The 20,348-nt window shown below is 37.0% G+C and overlaps 1 protein-coding gene across 1 annotated transcript in view; it reads right to left on the bottom strand.

Annotated features, from left to right (window-relative positions):
• The window catches only part of Polq (DNA polymerase theta), a 109,399-nt gene that overhangs the window by 61,447 nt on the left and 27,604 nt on the right, over positions 1–20,348 (bottom strand). Inside the window, exons 8-9 of the mRNA XM_046458116.2 lie at positions 14,556–14,702; positions 13,179–13,391 (exon numbers count right to left, since the gene is read on the bottom strand). Of these exons, the coding sequence (XP_046314072.1) occupies positions 13,179–13,391; positions 14,556–14,702 (360 nt within the window). The remainder of the gene's footprint in view (positions 1–13,178; positions 13,392–14,555; positions 14,703–20,348) is intronic.

A 20,348-nucleotide genomic window follows, 5' to 3' on the forward strand; every position in this document is an offset into this window, starting at 1 on the left:
TCCTCACCCATACCAAGAGAAGAACCCTTATCATAGGAGACAGAAGGTCCTTTTTTTTTATTATTGTTTAGCTGTCAATGGATCTTTATTTTATTTATTTATATGTGGTGCTGAGAATCGAACCCAGTGCCCCACACATGCTAGGCAGGCACTCTACCACTGAGCCACAACCCCAGCCAAGAAGGTCCTTTTTGAGATAGGTCTGTACAAACAAATATTCTTATATAAACTTCTGCCATTAGTTTCCTATATATATAATCTTTTCCTGATTTAGTGCCCTAAGAAGATCAAACACCTTTTCCTTTGTCTTTTCACTTGTCTACAATTTATGGAGAAATATCATATAAACTGTAAGACCCTAGGTCTAACAGCCTTGCGGGAATCTTCATTTCCATGAAAGCTTCCATGCACATAAAAATTAAATTATCAATATCAAATGAAGTTTGCATGCCTTTTCTCAGGTAATCCATTATCAATTATTTAGCAGGCCCCAGCTGCAGAACCTAAGTTAATACAGAAATAGCTCTTTTCCTTCAGCTAAAGGACCAACCATTATTGTTTAATAATTAGGTAGTAGAGATACTTTAAAAACTATAAAGTAAAATGCAAATATAAATTACTAGTCACAGTGATAACAAATAAATTTAAAAATACTTATAAATATCTTAAAAAGTCACATTATAATATTTAATCTAAATGCTTTAGGTTATTATGATAATTGAGTAAAGAATTATTTTCAAAACTGAATCCAATGATGTGGGAAAAGCAACAGTTAAATACGATGTTCAATAAGCAAAATGAAGGGCATGAGTGTGAATTTTTTTATTGATTTCTTTAAAAAATAAATGGCAGTGGAATGCATTACAATTTTTATTACACATATACAGCACAATTTTTTCATATCTCTGGTTGTATATAACATATGTTGACACCAATTCGTGTCTTCATTCATGTACTTTGGATAATGATGTCTATCACATTCCACCATCCTTGCCAACCCCCTGCCCCCTCCCTTTCCCTCCCACCCCTCTGCCCTATCTAGACTTTGTCTATTCCTCCTATGTTCCCCCTCCCTACCCAACTATGAATCAGCCTCCTTATATCAGAGAAAACATTCGGCATTTGTTTTTTGGGGATTGGCTAACTTCACTTAGCATTATCTTCTCCAGTGCTATCCATTTACCTGCAAATGCCATGATTTTGTTCTCTTTTTATTGCTGAATAAAATTCCATGTGTATATATGCCACATTTTTTTTATCCATTCATCTATTGAAGGCCATTTAGGTTGGCTCCACAGTTTAGTTATTGTGAATTGTGCTGCTAGAAACATTGATATGGCTGTGTCCCTGTAGTATGCTGATTTAAAGTCCTTTGGGTATAGACCAAGGAGAGGGATAGCTGGATCAAATAGTGGTTCCATTCCCAGATTTCCAAGGAATCTCCATACTGCTTTCCATATTGGCTGCACCAATTTGCAGTCCCACCAGCAATATATGAGTGTATCTTTTTCCCCCACATCCTCGCCAACACTTATTGTTGTTTGTCTTAATAATAGCTGCCATTCTGATTGGAGTGAGATGATATCTTAGAGTAGTTTTGATTTGCATTTCTCTGATTGCTAGAGATGATGAACATTTTTTCATATATTTGTTGATTGATTGTATATCCTCTAAATAAAACTGGCATTGTGATACTGTATCCTAACCATACCAGGCAGAAAAAGTACAGATGTACAGTTGATGCTTTCCTATCACTGACTGCCAAGTTGAGAATGACAGGATAAAATGAAATGACTATAAACTGGATAATCATTGACTACTTATCTAGACATAATTACAAAAAGAAAGGTGCCATTATGAAAAAAAGACACAAGATGCCTGCAAAAGGTAGAATAGGAGCTCCCAGGTTTCACTACCAACCCATTCCCTCTCCCCAGAAAGGATCCTTTGTGAAGACCTCCAAACTTGAAAATAAACCTGAGGCATCTGCATGACAACAGAATCCTACCCTGTCAGCCTCCCTCCCTCTACCCCAGCAAACACACACACACACACACACACACACACACACACACACGGAACTAAAATAAATGACTTCATTTTGACTACATCAGAGCACAGTGTCCAAAGGTCATCACAGTGCCAAAGGAGAGGCATCCCTAGGACTCATGGTTTCTATAGTAGGAAAAGAGAATCAGAAGCAGACATGTAGCTTCCTAGCATTCAACTATAATCCCAAGAAGCCCACCTAGATCATCTAGGGTCAGGTAGAAACAAAACAGGAGGTGAGCTCACGGTGAACAGCAGGCAGGTCTTGGTGGAAGCTCTGTGTACCTGCCAGCAGGGGTACCTGCCTAAAAATACCAGCCAACAACATTACTGTGCACAACAGCAATGCTTGCTATGAACTGGTCACTCAGAGTGGTGTGGGAAGTTCTGACTGGCTTGGATCCCTGGATAGCCAGCCTCCAGGTCTAGCCCCAATGCCAGATCCAAGACTCTGTACAGGGAGAGAGATAACCACCACAGCACATTTCAGCAAAGAGCAAGGACTAGTTCTGCCACATCTGGAAGTTTTAACAGTGCTCTGTGAAACACAACTCAAGGTCCTATCTAGACAGGAAGGCAAACCTTGATTATGCACTTCTTAGCATAGCAGCTGGTTCCATCCAGACTGAGCAGCAGCTCTGCTTAACATCAAGGTCCAGCTTGCAAGACTGGCCTCTAAAGATCTCAAATTTTGGTACCATCTAGCCAGGAAATACACCCTGGGACCCATTCCAATCATAGTCGATTGCAATGTCTAACCAGCAACTCTCCCTAATTGCAGAGTTCAGACAGTTCTGACTCAAAAGCAGAGCCGAGTCAGTAGCCCCACTTGAAATTAAAGCAAAGGCAGAAACCCAAAAGCAGGCTCTGACTACCTGGGTTCACTAGAAGCTGGCTCACACAGAATCATCGGTCACACTAATTAGCGAGAGTCTATCCCTTCTGAAGAACACCTATAAAGAAGGGGCTGTTTCCATATAAGTTTTAAAGTTATCCTAGAGCTGTGGAGGAGCAGCTAGGTGGACTGGAGCCCTGGCCCTGGCCACATGAAGCCTGCCATACCCTCTGGGGCGTGAGGCTAGGTAAGCCAGGGGTGCTGGCTGACCTTTCGTACACTGGGCCCAGTGCCTGCTCCACACAGTGCCACACCCAAGCATGCACAATCAGACCACCTCAATCTCCTGTTTCCCACCAAATTGTAGAAAAACAGAACTTTGGATAGAAGGAAATCAGAATATGCTACCCCCAAATTTGCTACTTGAGCATAAAGATTATTTTGAGCTAAAGGCAATCAGAAAACAACAAACACAGAAGTGGAACAAACTTGAATGGAAGTTCAGGCTCAAGGTTTAACCAATAGTGTTAGTTCTTTTCCAAATCCTGATCAGCATAAGTTTGAACCAACAGTGTGAACCCTAGTGCTACATAAACCTATATATTAGCACACTCAGGCAGTAACCCCTATGAGGTTCCCCTCTTGCCCCTACAGGAGTTCTGTTTCTATTCATACTTGAATAAATCCTACTCCTTTCACTCTGGCCTTCCACTGTCGTGTGAATTTTATTCTTCAGATTTGCAAGACAAAATCCTTGCTGCTAGAGCTGCTAGAGCCTACTGCAATATTGGGGGCCATAGCACCCATTTAGAGCTGCAATAACTGAAAGCAGCAACACACCACTCAATGATAGTGGAGGAGAATCCAGCTTTGCCTTCAGAGCTGATGCCAGTATGCATCCCCTGCTGTGATTAGCTGCTAAAACTAAAAGGGGCTTTCTTGGCCTGCAGAGGCCTGCAGCTTACACACATACCAAAAGAAGTAGAGAACAGAGTTTTATCTCAAAATCTGGTTTCAGTATGGACACCAGGACAAAAACATAGAATTACAAAGAATCAGCAAATCATACTTCCAAAAGAAACTTAATAAAGCTCTAACAATGGACCCTGAAGAAATGGAGAGGTATGAAATAATAGACAAAGAATCCAAAATATTTTTTTAAGAAAGACCATGAACTGCAAGATTATACAGATAAAAATTAAATAAAATTTGGAAAACAGTACATGAACAAAATGAGAAGTTTGACAAAGAAATAGAAAAAAAAAACAGAAAGAAATATAAATTCTAGAGATGAAAAATATAATGACTGAATTGCAGAATACAATAGAAAACATAGCCCATACAAAAATCATATGATTCAGCAATCCCACTTCTAGGTTTGTATGCCAAAAATTTGAAATCAGTATATCAAGAGATACTTGCATCCCTGGATTTTCTGCAACACTATTTACAATAACCAAGTTATGGAATGAACATAAGTGCCCATCAATGGATAAAAAGATAAAGATAATGTGGCATAAATACACATTAGCATACTATCCAGCCTTTAAAAAGAAGGAAATTATGGTATTTGTGACAACATGGATGAACCTGAAAAATATTCAGGTTCAGTGGAATATTCAGGCACAGAAAATAAATACTGAAAGGCCAAGGTTCGTTGTTGGAGATTAAAATGCACGTACAGACAGCAGTGACAAAGATGAAGCACTTTACTACAAGCTGATGCTAGTTTATATAGAAAGTGAGAGTCAGTTATCTTAAACCAGGAAGCTCCCGGGGCCAATCATAGTAAAGGTCAGTTCATCACCTACGGTGAACGCACGTCCGCCCTGCATAAAATTCATGGGGGGCACGAACTGTCCATGAGGTTTTCAGAACAACTTGTTATCCGCCCACTGGCAACTTGTCCGCCACCATGTTGCATTAGGGGCTTCTTATCTTTAAGGCCCAGGGAGTTCTAGCTGCCTACTGGCAATTTGCCCACCGCCATGTTTGAAAGGCCCGGGGAGTTCTCAGGGAGACTCCCAACAAATACCACATCTTTTACTTATATGTGGAATCTAAAATTTAAAACCTTTGAACGCAAAGGAGCAGAGAGCTGTGTGGTAGTAGGAGCAAATGTGACTCCATTTTGTTTTATGACTTCATCCTTTAAAACAACAATGCCAAGTAGAAGGGTCATGACTGGGGCAAGATGTTCTTTTCCTTTTGCTATAGAAACCTTTAAGAACACAAAACTATCTAATGAGGTATTGTTTCTGTAACTAGGGTAACGGGGCTCTGTTTCTGTAACTGGGGTGACTGGGCTAACTGTGATTGGTTAGGCTTCCCCCCACTTGACTGCACTGACACGCTTCTGTAACCTGGCATGCTTGCATTGGCTAGACCCCCCCACCCCCGCCCCCCAAACATCCTTTTTGCGGTTTTCAGGCTTATAAGGAGGGCCCTTGCAATTGTTCGGGGCTGATCAGGGGAACAGCTTTATGTTCTGGTCAGCCGCCACCGGTGTGCTTCAATAAAGGCTTGATTCGATTATACATGAGTGGTCTGGAAGTCAGTTTATGAAACCCTGGGATGAAGCTTTAACTATAACATCTGAATGGTTGTTACTAGAGGCTGGGAGTGGAAAAAATGGAGAGATGTTGATCAAAGTTTATAATATGTAGTTATACAGGAAGTATCAATATTTGAGGTGATGCATATGCTAATTAGCTTGATTCAATCACTTCCTATACATATATCATAGCATCACTTTGTACCCTATAAAGATATACAATTATGCTAGTCATGGTGGAACACACCTATAATCTATGAAGCAGTGGGATCACAAGTTCAAGGTCAGCCTCAACAACATAGGAGGCCCAGTCTCAAACTAAAAAATAGAAAAGACGTGAGATATAGGATATAACTTAGTGGCAAAGCACCCCTAAGTTCAATCCCCAATACAAAAAAAAAAAGTATAATTAAAATTTGTCAATATCCAGCTTTTAAAAACATGAATAAAATGTCACCTGACTCTTTGAATGCCCACAAAACAACCCAGCTGAAGGAAGAAGCACTACAAAATGAGCTAACTAGTATTAGCAGTAAAATAATAAGCTACTGAGTTGTTTAAATATAGAATGTAACTACTACAGATAACAAGAATTGACTATGATTTATTGATTAGATTAGTTAGAATATAAATTTATTGCTGTAATAAAAGTCAACATATTTAAATAAGATAGAAATAAATTCTTCCTACCTTCTTTCTTCCTTCCTTCCTTTCTTTCTTTTTTGGAAATGGGGTTTGAACCCAGGGGTACATTACCATTGAACCATATCCCCAGTCCTTTTATTTTTATTTTATTTTTTTGCCACAGGGTCTCATTAAATTGCTGAGGGTCTTGATAAGTTGCTGAGATTGACCTCAAACTTGGAATACTCCTGTCTCAGGCTCCTGAGAAATTCGTTTATTTAATTAAATGGACTACCCTTTTGGAGGATGGGCAAGATTTATGAAAATGTCCAAATAAATGCCAATATATATTTATACAGGTTCCTACTCCCACTTGTCTGGTCTCATTGATACCACAAGAGGGAACTTGAAGCTATTTAAAATCAAACATTTATTACTGACTGTTGACCCTGTAAATCATTATTTTGACACAAAGCACCATCATCCTACAATGGAAGATTCCACATAATCTACAGATGATCTAAATAAAACACCATGTTATCTAAATAAAATGCCATATACTCTCCAGGAAATGTTAATAACAATCTATGAAATGCACAGAAGTTACAAAGATACTACACAGTATGAAAAGTGAAACCAAGCATTTAAATCTTCATGGTGAATATAAAACACCATATTCCCACATTCCCTACTTGCTTAAAGTTCTGAGCAAGTTATATGCCATCCTGATAGGAATGCAAGGTCAAAAGCTCAAAAGACTTCAAGAATTAAGAAATGGAGTTATTAAGATATTTTTAATTCTGATGTAATACCATTATGACTTAAGGCTTCATAATTAACCCAGAGAACCAATCTTCCAATTGTTCTTCATATGATAAACACAAGCTAAGGTAAATAAGACCTCCTTATCTTTTTTGTTAACTTAAAGGCCCTCTGGACCTGAAGAAAGAATATCTACATAAAAGAGACTTACATTTCTTTCTCTGGAATTGTGAATCTACTGAGAAACCAGTTTGGAGAAGGGTAGGGTGAGGCAAATAGGAATAGGAGTACCTTACTTTATTCCCCCCACCCTTACAAAACATACCATTTGCATAATTTGTAGTAAAATAAGAGAAAAACAGGATAAACTTCTCTGATACCTATCATAAGGGAAATCTAATAATTTGGAAGCTTTTTTAATCATCAAAATATTTAGGGCTTAAAAAAGAAGCAGAGCAATAATCCTTCAGAGATTGTAAAATGAGTCATTTGTTGCTGGGTCTGAGAATGACAGTTGTGTCCAAATACCCATCCTCTCAGTCTTCCTTTAATAAAACCCTTAAGTCCAGCACACAGCCACTCAGCTAAAGATTAGATTCCCCAGCCTCGACACCCATAGCACAAAAGTTAATAACTAGAATCAACAAATGGGACTTACTCAAACTAAAAAGTTTTTTCTCAGCAAAAGAAACAATAAGAGAGGTAAATAGGGAGCCTACATCATGGGAACAAATTTTTACTCCTCACACTTCAGATAGAGCCCTAATATCCAAAGTATACAAAGAACTCAAAAAATTAAACAATAAGATAACAAATAACCCAATCAACAAATGGGCCAAGGACCTGAACAGACACTTCTCAGAGGAGGACATACAATCAATCAACAAGTACATGAAAAAATGCTCACCATCTCTAGCTGTCAGAGAAATGCAAATCAAAACCACCCTAAGATACCATCTCACTCCAGTTAGATTGGCAGCCATCATGAAGTCAAACAACAACAAGTGCTGGCGAGGATGTGGGGAAAAGGGTACACTTGTACATTGCTGGTGGGACTGCAAATTGGTGCAGCCAATTTGGAAAGCAGTATGGAGATTTCTTGGAAAGTTGGGAATGGAGCCACCATTTGACCCAGCTATTCCCCTTCTCGGTCTATTCCCTAAAGACCTAAAAAGAGCATGCTACAGGGACACTGCTACATCGATGTTCATAGCAGCACAGTTCACAATAGCAAGACTGTGGAACCAACCTAGATGCCCTTCAATAGATGAATGGATAAAAAAAATGTGGCATTTATACACAATGGAGTATTACTCTGCATTAAAAAATGACAAAATCATAGAATTTACAGGGAAATGGATGGCATTAGAGCAGATTATGCTAAGTGAAGCTAGCCAATCCCTAAAAAACAAATGCCAAATGTCTTCTTTGATATAAGGAGAGTAACTAAGAACAGAGTAGGGTCAAAGAGCATGAGAAGAAGATTAACATTAAACAGGGATGAGAGGTGGGAGGGAAAGGGAGAGAGAAGGGAAATTGCATGGAAATGGAAGGAGACCCTCAGAGTTATACAAAAGTACATACAAGAGGAAGTGAGGGGAAAGGGAAAAATAATACAAGGGGGACAAATGAATGCCAGTAGAGGGGGCAGAGAGAGAAAAGGGGAGGGGAGGGGAGGGGGGATAGTAGAGGATAGGAAAGGCAGCAGAACACAACAGACACTAGTATGGCAATATGTAAATCAATGGATGTGTAACTGATGTAATTCTGCAATCTGTATATGGGGTAAAAATGGGAGCTCATAACCCACTTGAATCAAAGTGTGAAATATGATATATCAAGAACTATGTAATGTTTTGAACAGCCAACAATAAAAAATTTAAAAAAAAAAAAAGAATGAAGGAAGAGCTAGAACCAGGAAAAAAAACCGAAAGGAAAAAAAAAAAAAAAGGATTCCCCAGCCTCTTTACAATTGGGGAATATAATCATGTGACTAAGTTCTGGTCAACTGTATGTGAGGAGAAATATTATAGGCAACTTCTAGGTGGTGCCCATTAAGGGCAGGGCATGTGTTTTATTTCCTCATCTCCCTCTTCCTGATGTTTCAAATGCAAATGATGAAAGAGACTGGACTAGCCATCTTGTGCCAAAGGACAGAAACTATATTGCTGGAAAAACAAAATGAAAGACGAGGTGTCTAACACGTTGCACCAGCATGTCAACCCCAGGTGGCAAACCATTATGAGAAAGAAACTAATTTCTCAGGAGGCTGAGACAGAAGGATCCCAAGTTTGAGGCCAGTCTCAGTTACTTACCAAGAACCTTAGCAATTTACTGAGACCCTGTCTCAAAAAAAATTAATTAAAAAAATTAAAAAGGACTGGGGATATGGTTCAATGGTAAAATGCCCCTGGGTTCAAACCCCAGTACCAAAAAGGGAAAAGGGAAGGGAAAAGGGAAGGGAAAAGGGAAGGGGAAGGGAAGGGAAGGGAGAAGGGAGAAGGGAGAAGGGAGAAGGGAGGCAGGAAGAAATTTAATTCTATATTATTTACATATGTCGACTTTCATTATAGCAATAAATTTATATTCTAACTAATCCAGTCACCAATACATCATAGTCAATTCTTGTTATCTGTGGTAGTTACATTCTATAGAGTCACCAAAAGGTGAATTCTGCATCATTGCAAAGGGGGAGAACAGAGGAATTTCCTGTGAGCCTAGGACTAGAGTCACAACCTTTTCATCATTGAACACTAAACCTTGTTTCATCTGTCTCTGCTTAAAGATATGTTATTTAATATATATTATTGATTTATTAACTGCACTTACAGACAACACTCCTATAGCTCATGCCTGAACAAAGCTCATTTAAAATATTTTTCTAGAAGGCACATCTAGACTTAATGCAGAAAGGAATTACTAGCTAGAAGTTTAACACTATATCTAGAAATCATTTTAAACAAAAATCACCATGAAAATACATAAAATTATGAAAAATGTGGCACTAAATAGACCCTTAAAGGATGTTTGTTTACAGTAAAGGAGCTGAAGGAAGAAGGCAGACTTATGACCTCAGCAGAAAAGTGTACTTGCAAAGACTCAGATTTTTTTGCAGCTTTGTACATATCCGCAAACCCCCCAGAATTCTGAATAAATAAAAAATAAAATAAGGCCCCAGATTTCTGAGAAAATTCTAATAAATGGGGAAATTCACAAATATGGAATCTGTAAATAATAAGAATCAACTATATTTGGGGAGTTCATGTGAAAAATTGGGTGGTTCTAAAAGTCACTTCCTCAGTATCCTACTCAGCTTTTAGTACCCAAAATAACCCACCTATTTTTCCATTAACACTTTTTGTTTCTCTGCTTATCCTACTCAGCTTTTAGTACCCAAAATAACCCACCTATTTTTCCATTAACACTTTTTGTTTCTCTGCTGGATTTCTTAATTTCTCTTTAGTAGTTGCAAAGGTTTTTATTGGTTTTTTTGATATTGATGGGATTTTTTTTGTTTTTGTTTTTGTTTTGGGGGGCATATATAGTATAACATTCCTATAGGAGAAAGATGAAATGACAGAGAATATTCTTCCTAAGTTTCTTTAACAATTTAGTAAAACATCAAATGATCTCAATGGTATAGTAGATTCAAAATAATATTTTTTTTTCTCTCTTGATATTTAGTTGAAAACAGTTTCTTCATTGCTTAAGTCAAAAAATTTTGTATGGATTGCTGGTAATATCATTGCTTGCCAGTACAAGATAAGAAACTGAAAGAGTGTTTTCTGAGCCAGAATCAATTGGGAGGAAAAAGTGGAATATAAAATGCCTATTCACAGGCAGAATTAATATTGTCAAAATGACCATACTACTAAAAGCACTATACAGATTTAATGCAATTCCAATCAAAATCCCAATGGCATTCAACATAGAAACAGAAAAAGCAATCATGAAATTCATCCGGAAAAATATGAGACCCAAAATAGCCAAAGCAATCCTTATCAAGAAGAAAGAACCAGGTGACATCAATATATCAGTCCTTACATTTATATTACAGAGTAATAGTAACAAAAATAGAATGGTATTGGCACCAACAAAGACTTGTAGACCAATGGTACAGAATAGAGGACACAGAGACAAACCCACATAAATATACATTATCTCATACTAGACAAAGGAGCCAAAAACATATATTGGAGAAAAGATAGACTCTTCAACAAATGGTGCTGAGGAAACTGGAAATCCATACAAAACAAAATTCATCATGCACAAAATTCAATTCAAAGTGGATCAAGGACCTAGGAATTAGACCAGAGACCCTGCACCTAATAGAAGAAAAAGTAGGCCCTAATCTTCATCATGTCAGATTAGGTCCTGACTTCCTTAACAAGACTCCAATAGCACAAGAAATAAAATCAAGAATCAATAAATCAAACTGAAAAGCTTCTTCTCAGCAAAAGAAACAATCAGTGAAGTGAAGAGAGAGCCTACAGAATGGGAGCAAATTTTACCACATGCATATCAGATAGAGCACTAATCTCCAGGATATATAAAGAACTCAAAAACTTAACACCAAAAAAAGAAATAACCCAATCAATAAATGGGATAAGGAACTGAACACTCTCAGAAGAAGTATATAATCGATCAACAAATATATGAAAAAATATTCAACCTCTCTAGCAATTAAAGAATGCAAATTAACTACTCTAAGATTTCATCTCACTCCACTCAGAATGGCAGCTATTAAGAATAGAAACAACAATAACTGTTGGCGAGGATGTGGAGAAAAAGACACACTGATACATTGCTGGTGGAGTTGCATCTGGAAAGCAGTATGGAGATTTCTTGGAAAACCTGGAATTTGACCCAGCTATCCCACTCCTCAATGTATACCCAAAGGACTTAAAAATAGTACACTACAAGGATGCAGCCACATCAATATTTATAGCAGCACAATTCACAATAACTAAACTGTGGAACCAACCTAGATGCCCTTCAATAGACGAATGGATAAAGAAACTGTGGTATATATACACAATGGAATATTATTCAGCGTTAAAAGAGAATAAAATCATAGCATTTGCAGGTAAATGGATGGAGCTGGAGACTATCATGCTAAGTGAAGAAAGCCAATGCTAAAAAAACAAAGACTGAATGTTTTCTCTGATAAGTGGATGCTGAGTCATAATGGGGGTGGGGGGAGATTATGGGAGGAATGGAGGAACTTTAGATAGGGCAAAGGGTAGGGAGGGGGCATGGGGATAGGAAAGATGGTGGAAAGAGATGGACATCATTACCGTAGGTACATTTATGAAGATACAAATGGTGTGACTACTTTGTGTACAACCAGAGAAGTGAAAAATCCTGCTCCACTTGTGTATAATGATTGAAGTGCATTCTGCTGTCATATATAACTGATTAGAATAAATAAATAAACTTGAAAAAAGAATAAAATGCCTATTCAAAAAGTGTGAGGATGCTTCTCAGCTCTTAAAATCCCAGTCTGACTTCTGAGACCATAAACCTAAGCAGAATTAATATCTATGAAAATTAATTAGAGGGGCTGGGGATGTGGCTCAAGCGGTAGCGCGCTCCCCTGGCAGGCGTGCGGCCCGAGTTCGATCCTCAGCACCACATACAAACAAATATGTTGTGTCTGCCGAGAACTAAAAAATGTAAATAAAATATATTAAAAAAAAGAAAATTAATTAGAATTAAAGAGTTGACTATACTTACAAACTAAAAATCATGTCCCAATTAATGATGGTTGAATGTGATGATCATTATTATCCAAAGTAGATGTATGAAGACATGAATTGGTATGAGTGTTATTATGTAAACAACCAGAGATATAAAAAATTGAGCTCTATATATATAATAAGAATTGTAATGCATTCTACTGTTTTATATAAATAAAAATAAATAAGATTTTTAAAAAAGAGTAGACTATATTTGCAAACTAAAAATCATGTCTCAGCTAATGTAATAAGAAAGCTCATAACCCACTTGAATCAAAGTGTGAAATATGATATATCAAGAACTATGTAATGTTTTGAACAGCCAACAATAAACAAAAAAGAAATCATCTTGATTTATGTAACACTGAATCATTTCACTGTATAAGCTACAAAAGAAAATCTTAATTCTACATTAGTAGAAAACCAATGGTTGACAATATGTGAAAATTGTAACTGATATTCACTATAAATATTAAGTAAATCCAAAAAGATGACTTGTCCAAGTATACTGGATAATGAAGAAACAGTACAGTGAAAAACGGGGCCAAGTATTAGTCAAAATTTCAAGTTTGACACTGTCCTTTCGTAATGCTACTACAATTAAATTCGAACTCACCCATTGTATCAACTCCTTTCCTGCCAGCACGACCAACCATCTGCTTGTAAGTAAGAATATCTAGAGGTCGACCACTGAAAATAGGAGTCCGAATAATCACACGACGTGCAGGTAAATTCACCCCAGAAGAAAGAGTAGAAGTTGCTGCCAAGACTCGAATGAGACCTTGACGGAAGGCTCCTTCAATGATATCCCTCTCCTCAAAAGTAAGCCCTGAAAAGAAAAGGGGGTTCCAGAAACATATTTATTAACATATAATGAAGCTATAGTTGATAACTTATAAACAATGTGAGGATTTGCTACAAGACCCCAAAGATTTTCTTTAGCTATTGTTACAACAACAGAAAAATCATCAGTCTATTTATTTAAGCGCATAATCTGCCACCCCTACTATATCTTCTAGATCTGGGGTCAACAAATTTTTCCTTTTTTTTAGATTTTGCAGAATAGGTAAACTCTGTTGTAACTATTCTACCCTGCCACTGTCACATAAAAACAGACACAGAATAGGCATGATAGTGTTCCAATAAAACTTAAAAAAAAAAACAAAAAAAACAGATGGCAAGCTAAATTTATAGCATACTACAGTTTCCCAATCCCTATTCTTTTGGGTGTTCTTTTAAATTTATTTTAAAATAAATTTTAAATTTTAGAAAATTTAAATAAATTTGGTAGATTTACTAAAATTTATTTTAAATTTTGTATCATGATATATACATAGGTGTATTATACATACTGTATACATCATGATTAAAAATCACATAACTGTTACCATTTTATATATATATACTGATAAACATTTAAAATAAGTTAAAAAGGTTAAATTCTCAATCGTAGAAACTATATATTTTTTATCAGATCCTTAGCACATATGATCATGGATAGAACACTTCCTGAAAAAAAGTTATTTAATTCAATGACTGCCATAATCTCTGATTTTAAGCATTCTAGCCCTCTCCAAATGCAATATCACAATTTCTAAAATAAATTTGATTTTGATATCTCTGAGAATATTTCGTACTCTTGAGATAAAAAGATACATTCAGATGGCATAAAAGTAGCAAGCATACTCTAAATTTTAAGGAAACAGTACAGAAACATAATAATTTTAGAATTTACTTCCCCAATGATTCAAAAAAGCCTTTATATAGTACTATACACTACATAGATAAGTAAACTTGAACATGTTTATTTTATTCTTGTTTAACTTAATTATGCAATTTCTTAAAATGAGATACAAGAATATTGAGATTAAAAAATATTTCTTGTTAATTAGATATGTCTTGTTAATTAATAAGTGAACATAAATATCAAAATGAAGAAATTTGAGAATTTTTAGAGAAGGTTTCTAGATAACAGATCGTAAATATGGAATACCTGCATGATGAAATGCTACTCCCCATGGGACAGTATTCTGTAATACAAAGTCCAATCCCGAAGGTGAACGTTTTAACTGATCCATTACTTCCAGGAGCGCTTTTTGTTCCAGAATCACTGGTGGAAATTCAGATGGTTTTACCAATCCTGTCACAAACACACACACAAAATAAACATCTCAACACTGTTTACCTCTTGGAGTGTTATCTCCCTAAGTCATGAGAGAGTTAAATACTAGGGAATGGGTCAAAAACTGTTGCATACTATAAAGATCTGGGGATCTTTTAAAACTACTGACCCCTGGATACTGTGATGTGATTGATATAGGGTGTGACCTGCACATAAGGAATCTTTAATTCTTCCCAGGTTATTTTAAATGGGCACAAAAGTTTAGGAAACTCGGCATTAGAGTGATCCCAAGTCCATCAGTGTGTATGTTGGGGGGGTGAGGGTGAGGGGTCAAAGGAACCTGTTGAAGGAAGGAGATGATTACAGATACTAACTACCATTCAAAGCCCCAAATTCAAAACCCTTGCTCAGTGTTTGTCCAACCAATCAGCAGTATCAGCACCACCTAGGAGTCTTGTTCTCTATGAGAAGTATTCCAGCCTAATAAAAAATAACCAATCACACAATACCTGCTGACTTTGCTCTATGTAACCCTCTACCCCAGTAAGACTTTAACTGTCTTCAGTGCAGAAAACATTATTTCATTTTTTGGTTTTTTCCACATTTTTTTCTACTGGTGCATTATAGTTGTAAATATTGATGAGATTTGTATTTACATATTCACACATGCACAAAATATAAGAATATGATTTGGCCAATATCACTCCTAGCACTTCCCCCCTCCCACCTCCCATCCCTTGGTCACTTTTCTCTACTGATTTTCCTTTGCTTTTAATGAAATCCACCCCAACCTTTGTTTTCCTTTTTTCTACTCTAGCTTCTGCATGTGAGAGAAAACATGACTCTTAACCTTCTGAGTTTAACTTAATTTGCTTAACATGATGGCTTCTAGTTCCATCCATTTTCCTGCAAATGATATAATTTCATTTTTCTTTATGGCTGAATAAAACTCCATTGTTTGTATAGACCACATTTTCTTTCTCCGTTATCTGTTTTGATTGACACCTAGGGCTGGTTTCATAGTTTAGCTGTTGTGAATTATGCTACTACAAACATGGGTAGGGATGTATCATTGCAGTAAGATGACTTTAATTCTTCAGGATAAATACTGAGAAGTGGTTAAAGCTGGGTTACATGGTGGTTCCATGCCTAAGCTTTTGAGAAGCCTCCACACTGATTTCCACAGTGGTTTGTACTAATATATAGTTCAACCAACAGTGTAAAAGTGTACCTTTCTCGCCACATTCTCTCCAGCATTTATTATTGGTATTTTTTTTATTGTTTCTTTTTTTTTATTGGTTGTTCAAAACATTGCAATGCTCTTGATATATCATATTTCATACATTTGATTCAAGTGGGTTATGAACTCCCATTTTTACCACATGTACAGATTGCAGAATCACATCGGTTACACATCCACGTTTATACATACTGCCATACTAGTGTCTGCTGTATTTTGCTGCCTTTCCTATCCCCTACTATCCCCCCTTCTCTCCCCTCCCATCTTCTCTCTCTACCTCATCTATTGTAATTCATTTCTCTCTCTTGTTTTTTCCCCTTTCCCCTCACATCCTCTTATATGTAATTTTGCATAACAGTGAGGGTCTCCTTCCATTTCCATGCAATTCCCCTTCTCTCTCCCTTTCCCTCCCACCTCTCCTCCCTGTTTAATGGTAATCTTCTTCTCATGCTCTTCCTCCCTGCTCTGTTTTGAGTTGCCCTCCTTATATCAAAGAAGACAATCAGCATTTGTTTTTTAGGGATTGGCTAGCTTCACTTAACATAAATGCTGTAATGCCATCCATTTCCCTGCAAATGCCATGATTTTGTTATTTTTTAGTGCTGAGTAATATTCCATTGTGTATAAATGCCACATTTTTTTTTATCCATTCATCTATTGAAGGGCATCTAGGTTGGTTCCACAGTCTAGCTATTGTGAATTGTGCTGCTATGAACATCGATGTAGCTGTATCCCTATAGTACGCTCTTTTTAGGTCTTTGGGGAATAGTCCAAGAAGGGTTCCATCCCAGCTTTCCAAGGAATCTCCATACTGCTTTCCAGATTGGCTGCACCAATTTGCAGTACCACTAGCAATGTATAAGTGTACCCTTTTCCCCACATCCTCGCCAGCACTTGTTGTTGTTTGACTTCATAATGGCTGCCAATCTTACTGGAGTGAGATGGTATCTTAGGGTGGTTTTAATTTGCATTTCTCTGACTGCTAGAGATGGTGAGCATTTTTCATGTATTTGTTGATTAATTGTATATCCTTCTCTGAGAAGTGTCTGTTCAGGTCCTTGGCCCATTTGTTGATTGGTTATTTGTTTTCTTATTGTTTAATTTTTTGAGTTCTTTGTATACTCTGGATATTAGGGCTCTATCTGAAGTGTGAGGAGTAAAAATTTGTTCCCAGGATGTAGGCTCCCTATTTACCTCTCTTATTGTTTCTCTTGCTGAGAAAAAAAAAATTTTAGTTTGAGATTGTCCCATTTGTTGATTCTTGTTTTTAACTCTTGTGCTATAGGTGTCCTATTAAGGAATTTGGAGCCTGACCCCACGAGATAGAGATTAGAGCCAACTTTTCCTTTTATCAGACGCAGTATTTCTGGTTTGATATCAAGCTCCTTGATCCATTTTGAGTTAACTTTTGTGCATAGCGAGAGAAAGGGATTCAGTTTCATTTTGTTGCATATGGATTTCCAGTTTTCCCAGCACCATTTGTTGAAGATGCTATCCTTTCTCCACTGCATGCTTTTAGCACCTTTGTCTAATATAAGGTAGTTGTAATTTTGTGGATTGGTCTCTGTGTCCTCTGTTCTGTACCATTGGTCCACCCACCTGTTTGGTACCAGTACCATGCTGTTTTTGTTACTATTGCTGTGTAGTATAGTTTGAAGTCTAGTATCGCTATACCGCCTGTTTCACTCTTCCTGCTTAGAATTGCTTTTGCTATTCTGGGTCTTTTATTTTTCCAGATGAATTTCATGATTGCTTTATCTATTTCTACAAGAAATGCTGTTGGGATTTTGATTGGCATTGTATTAAACCTATAGAGTACTTTTGGTAATATCGCCATCTTGATGATATTACTTCTGCCTATCCATGAACAGGGTATATTTTTCCATCTTCTAAGATCTTCTTCTATTTCTCTCTTTAGGGTTCTGTAGTTTTCATTGTATAAATCTTTCACCTCTTTTGTTAGGTTAATTCCCAAGTATTTTTTTTTTTTTGAGGATATTGTGAATGGGGTGGTTGTCCTCATTTCCATTTCAGAAGATTTGTCACTGATATACAGGAATGCCTTTGATTTATGCGTGTTGATTTTATATCCTGCCACTTTGCTGAATTTATTTACTAGCTCTAGAAGTTTCTTTGTAGAACCTTTTGGGTCTTCTAGGTATAGGATCATGTCATTTGCAAATAGTGCCAATTTTCTTTTCCTATCTTTATGCCTTTAATTTCTTTCGTCTAATTGCTCTGGCCAGTGTTTCAAGAACTATGTTGAATAGAAGTGGTGAGAGAGGGCATCCCTGTCTTGTTCCAGATTTTAGAGGGAATGCCTTCAATTTTTCTCCGTTTAGAATGATGCTAGCCTGAGGCTTAGCATAGATAGCTTTTACAATGTTGAGGTAAGTTCCTGTTATCCCTACTTTTTCTAGTGTTTTGAACATAGAGGGATGCTGTTCTTTGTCAAATGCTTTTTTTGCGTCTATCGAGATGATCTTATGGTTCTTATCTTTAAGTCTATTGATGTGGTGAATTACATTTATTGATTTCCGTATATTGAACCAGCCTTGCATCCCAGGGATGAATCCTACTTGATCATGGTGCACAATTTTTTTGATGTGTTTTTGTATCGGATTCGCCAGAATTTTATTGAGGATTTTTGCATCTAGGTTCATTACAGATATTGGTCTGTAGTTTTCTTTCTTTGAAGTGTCTTTGTCTGGTTTTGGAATCAGGGTGATGTTGGCCTCGAAGAATGAATTTGACAGAGCTCCCTCTTTTTCTATTTCCTGAAATAACTTGAAAAGTATTGGTATTAGTTCTTCTTTAAAGGTTTTGTAAAACTCTGCTGTATACCCATCCAGTCCTGGGCTTTTCTTGGTTGGTAGTCTTTTGATGGCTTCTTCTATTTCCTCCATTGATATTGGTCTGTTTAAGTTGTGTGTATCCTCCTGACTCAATCTGGGCAAATCATATGACTTAAGAAATTTATCGATGTCTTCACTATCTTCTATTTTATTGGAATATAGGGTTTCAAAATAATTTCTAATTATCTTCTGTATTTCTGTAGTGTCTGTTGTGATATTGCCTTTTTCATCCCATATGTTAGTAATTTGAGTTCTCTCTCTTCTTCTCTTCATTAGCATGGCTAAGGGTCTGTCGATCTTATTTATTTTTTCGAAAAACCAACTTTTAGTTTTGTCAATTTTTTAAATAGTTTCTTTTGTTTTATTATTGATATTCTTGATGACTGCCATTCTGCCTGGTATAGATGAAATCTTAATGTAGTTTTGATTTACATTTCCCAAATTGCTAATGATGTTAAACATTTTTTAAGTTTTTGTTGATCGTTTGTATTTCTTCTTTTGAGAAGTGTCTGTTTAATTCATTTTCCTATTTATTCATTGCATTATGTGATTTTTTTCAGTGTATTTTTAGCTCTTTATATATTCTAGATATTAATCCTCTATCAGAAGAGTAGCTAGCAAAGATAATCTCCTATTCTATGGGTTCTCTCTTCACATTCCTAATTGTTTCCTTTCCTGTGCAAAAGTTTTTAATTTGGTGCTGTCCCATTTATTATCTCTGGTATTATTTCCTGATCTGTAGGAGTCCTATTGAGAAAGCCATTGCCTATACCACAAAGCTGGAGTGTGACCCAACATTGTCTTCTAGGAGTTGCATGGTTTCTGGTCTAATTCTAAGGTCTTTGATTCACTTTAAGTTGACTTTTGTGGAAGGTGAGAGATAAGGGTCTAGTTTTGTTCTTCTATGTCAGGAGCTGCCACATAGGAACTGAGTGCCCCTGAGCCTTGAGTAATGAGAATGTGGAGATGTGGCAAGCCAGCTGTGGGCTGTGTGTGTGTGAACTATGAGCATTGAGTGCACACAGTAGACTGAACCAACATTGCCCCTCTGTTTGAGTGGGTCTAGCTCTGGTCTTTTCACTTGCTCTGCTAAGACCCCCACACAGCTCATGAAATAGGCATGTCCTTCCTAGATGTCAGTCAATCTGCTGACAACAGACATCATGAAGTTAGACTCAACCCCTGAAACCTGACCTCTTGCCTCATTTGAGTGGCTTATCCCCAATAAAAGGGTTCAGCTCCTGCTCCTAGCTCTCTTTCCACAGACCCCTAACTAAGGTCAGAGGAGCTGTCACAGGACCCAAAGAAAAAGGTATTTCTTTGTCTCTGTGTGAATATTTCGTGCAGCCCAGTTCACCTGGAATGACCCTGAATGTTTTAGTTGTGGAACTCATCACTTCTACACATGTATAACTGGGCATCCCCACACCATTAGTTTAAAAGCTGTCGATTCTCCAGTATATATTTTTGTCACTTTTGTCAGGATAAGATGACTGTATTTGTGTGGATTTGTCTCTGTGCCTTATATTCTGTATCACTGTTCAATGTATCTATTCTTATGTCAATACC

This window comes from Marmota monax, unplaced genomic scaffold (assembly GCF_021218885.2).
Source record: "Marmota monax isolate L192 unplaced genomic scaffold, Marmota_monax_Labrador192_F-V1.1 WCK01_AAM20220418_F8-fsc00052, whole genome shotgun sequence".
Taxonomy (NCBI): Eukaryota; Metazoa; Chordata; class Mammalia; order Rodentia; family Sciuridae; genus Marmota; species Marmota monax.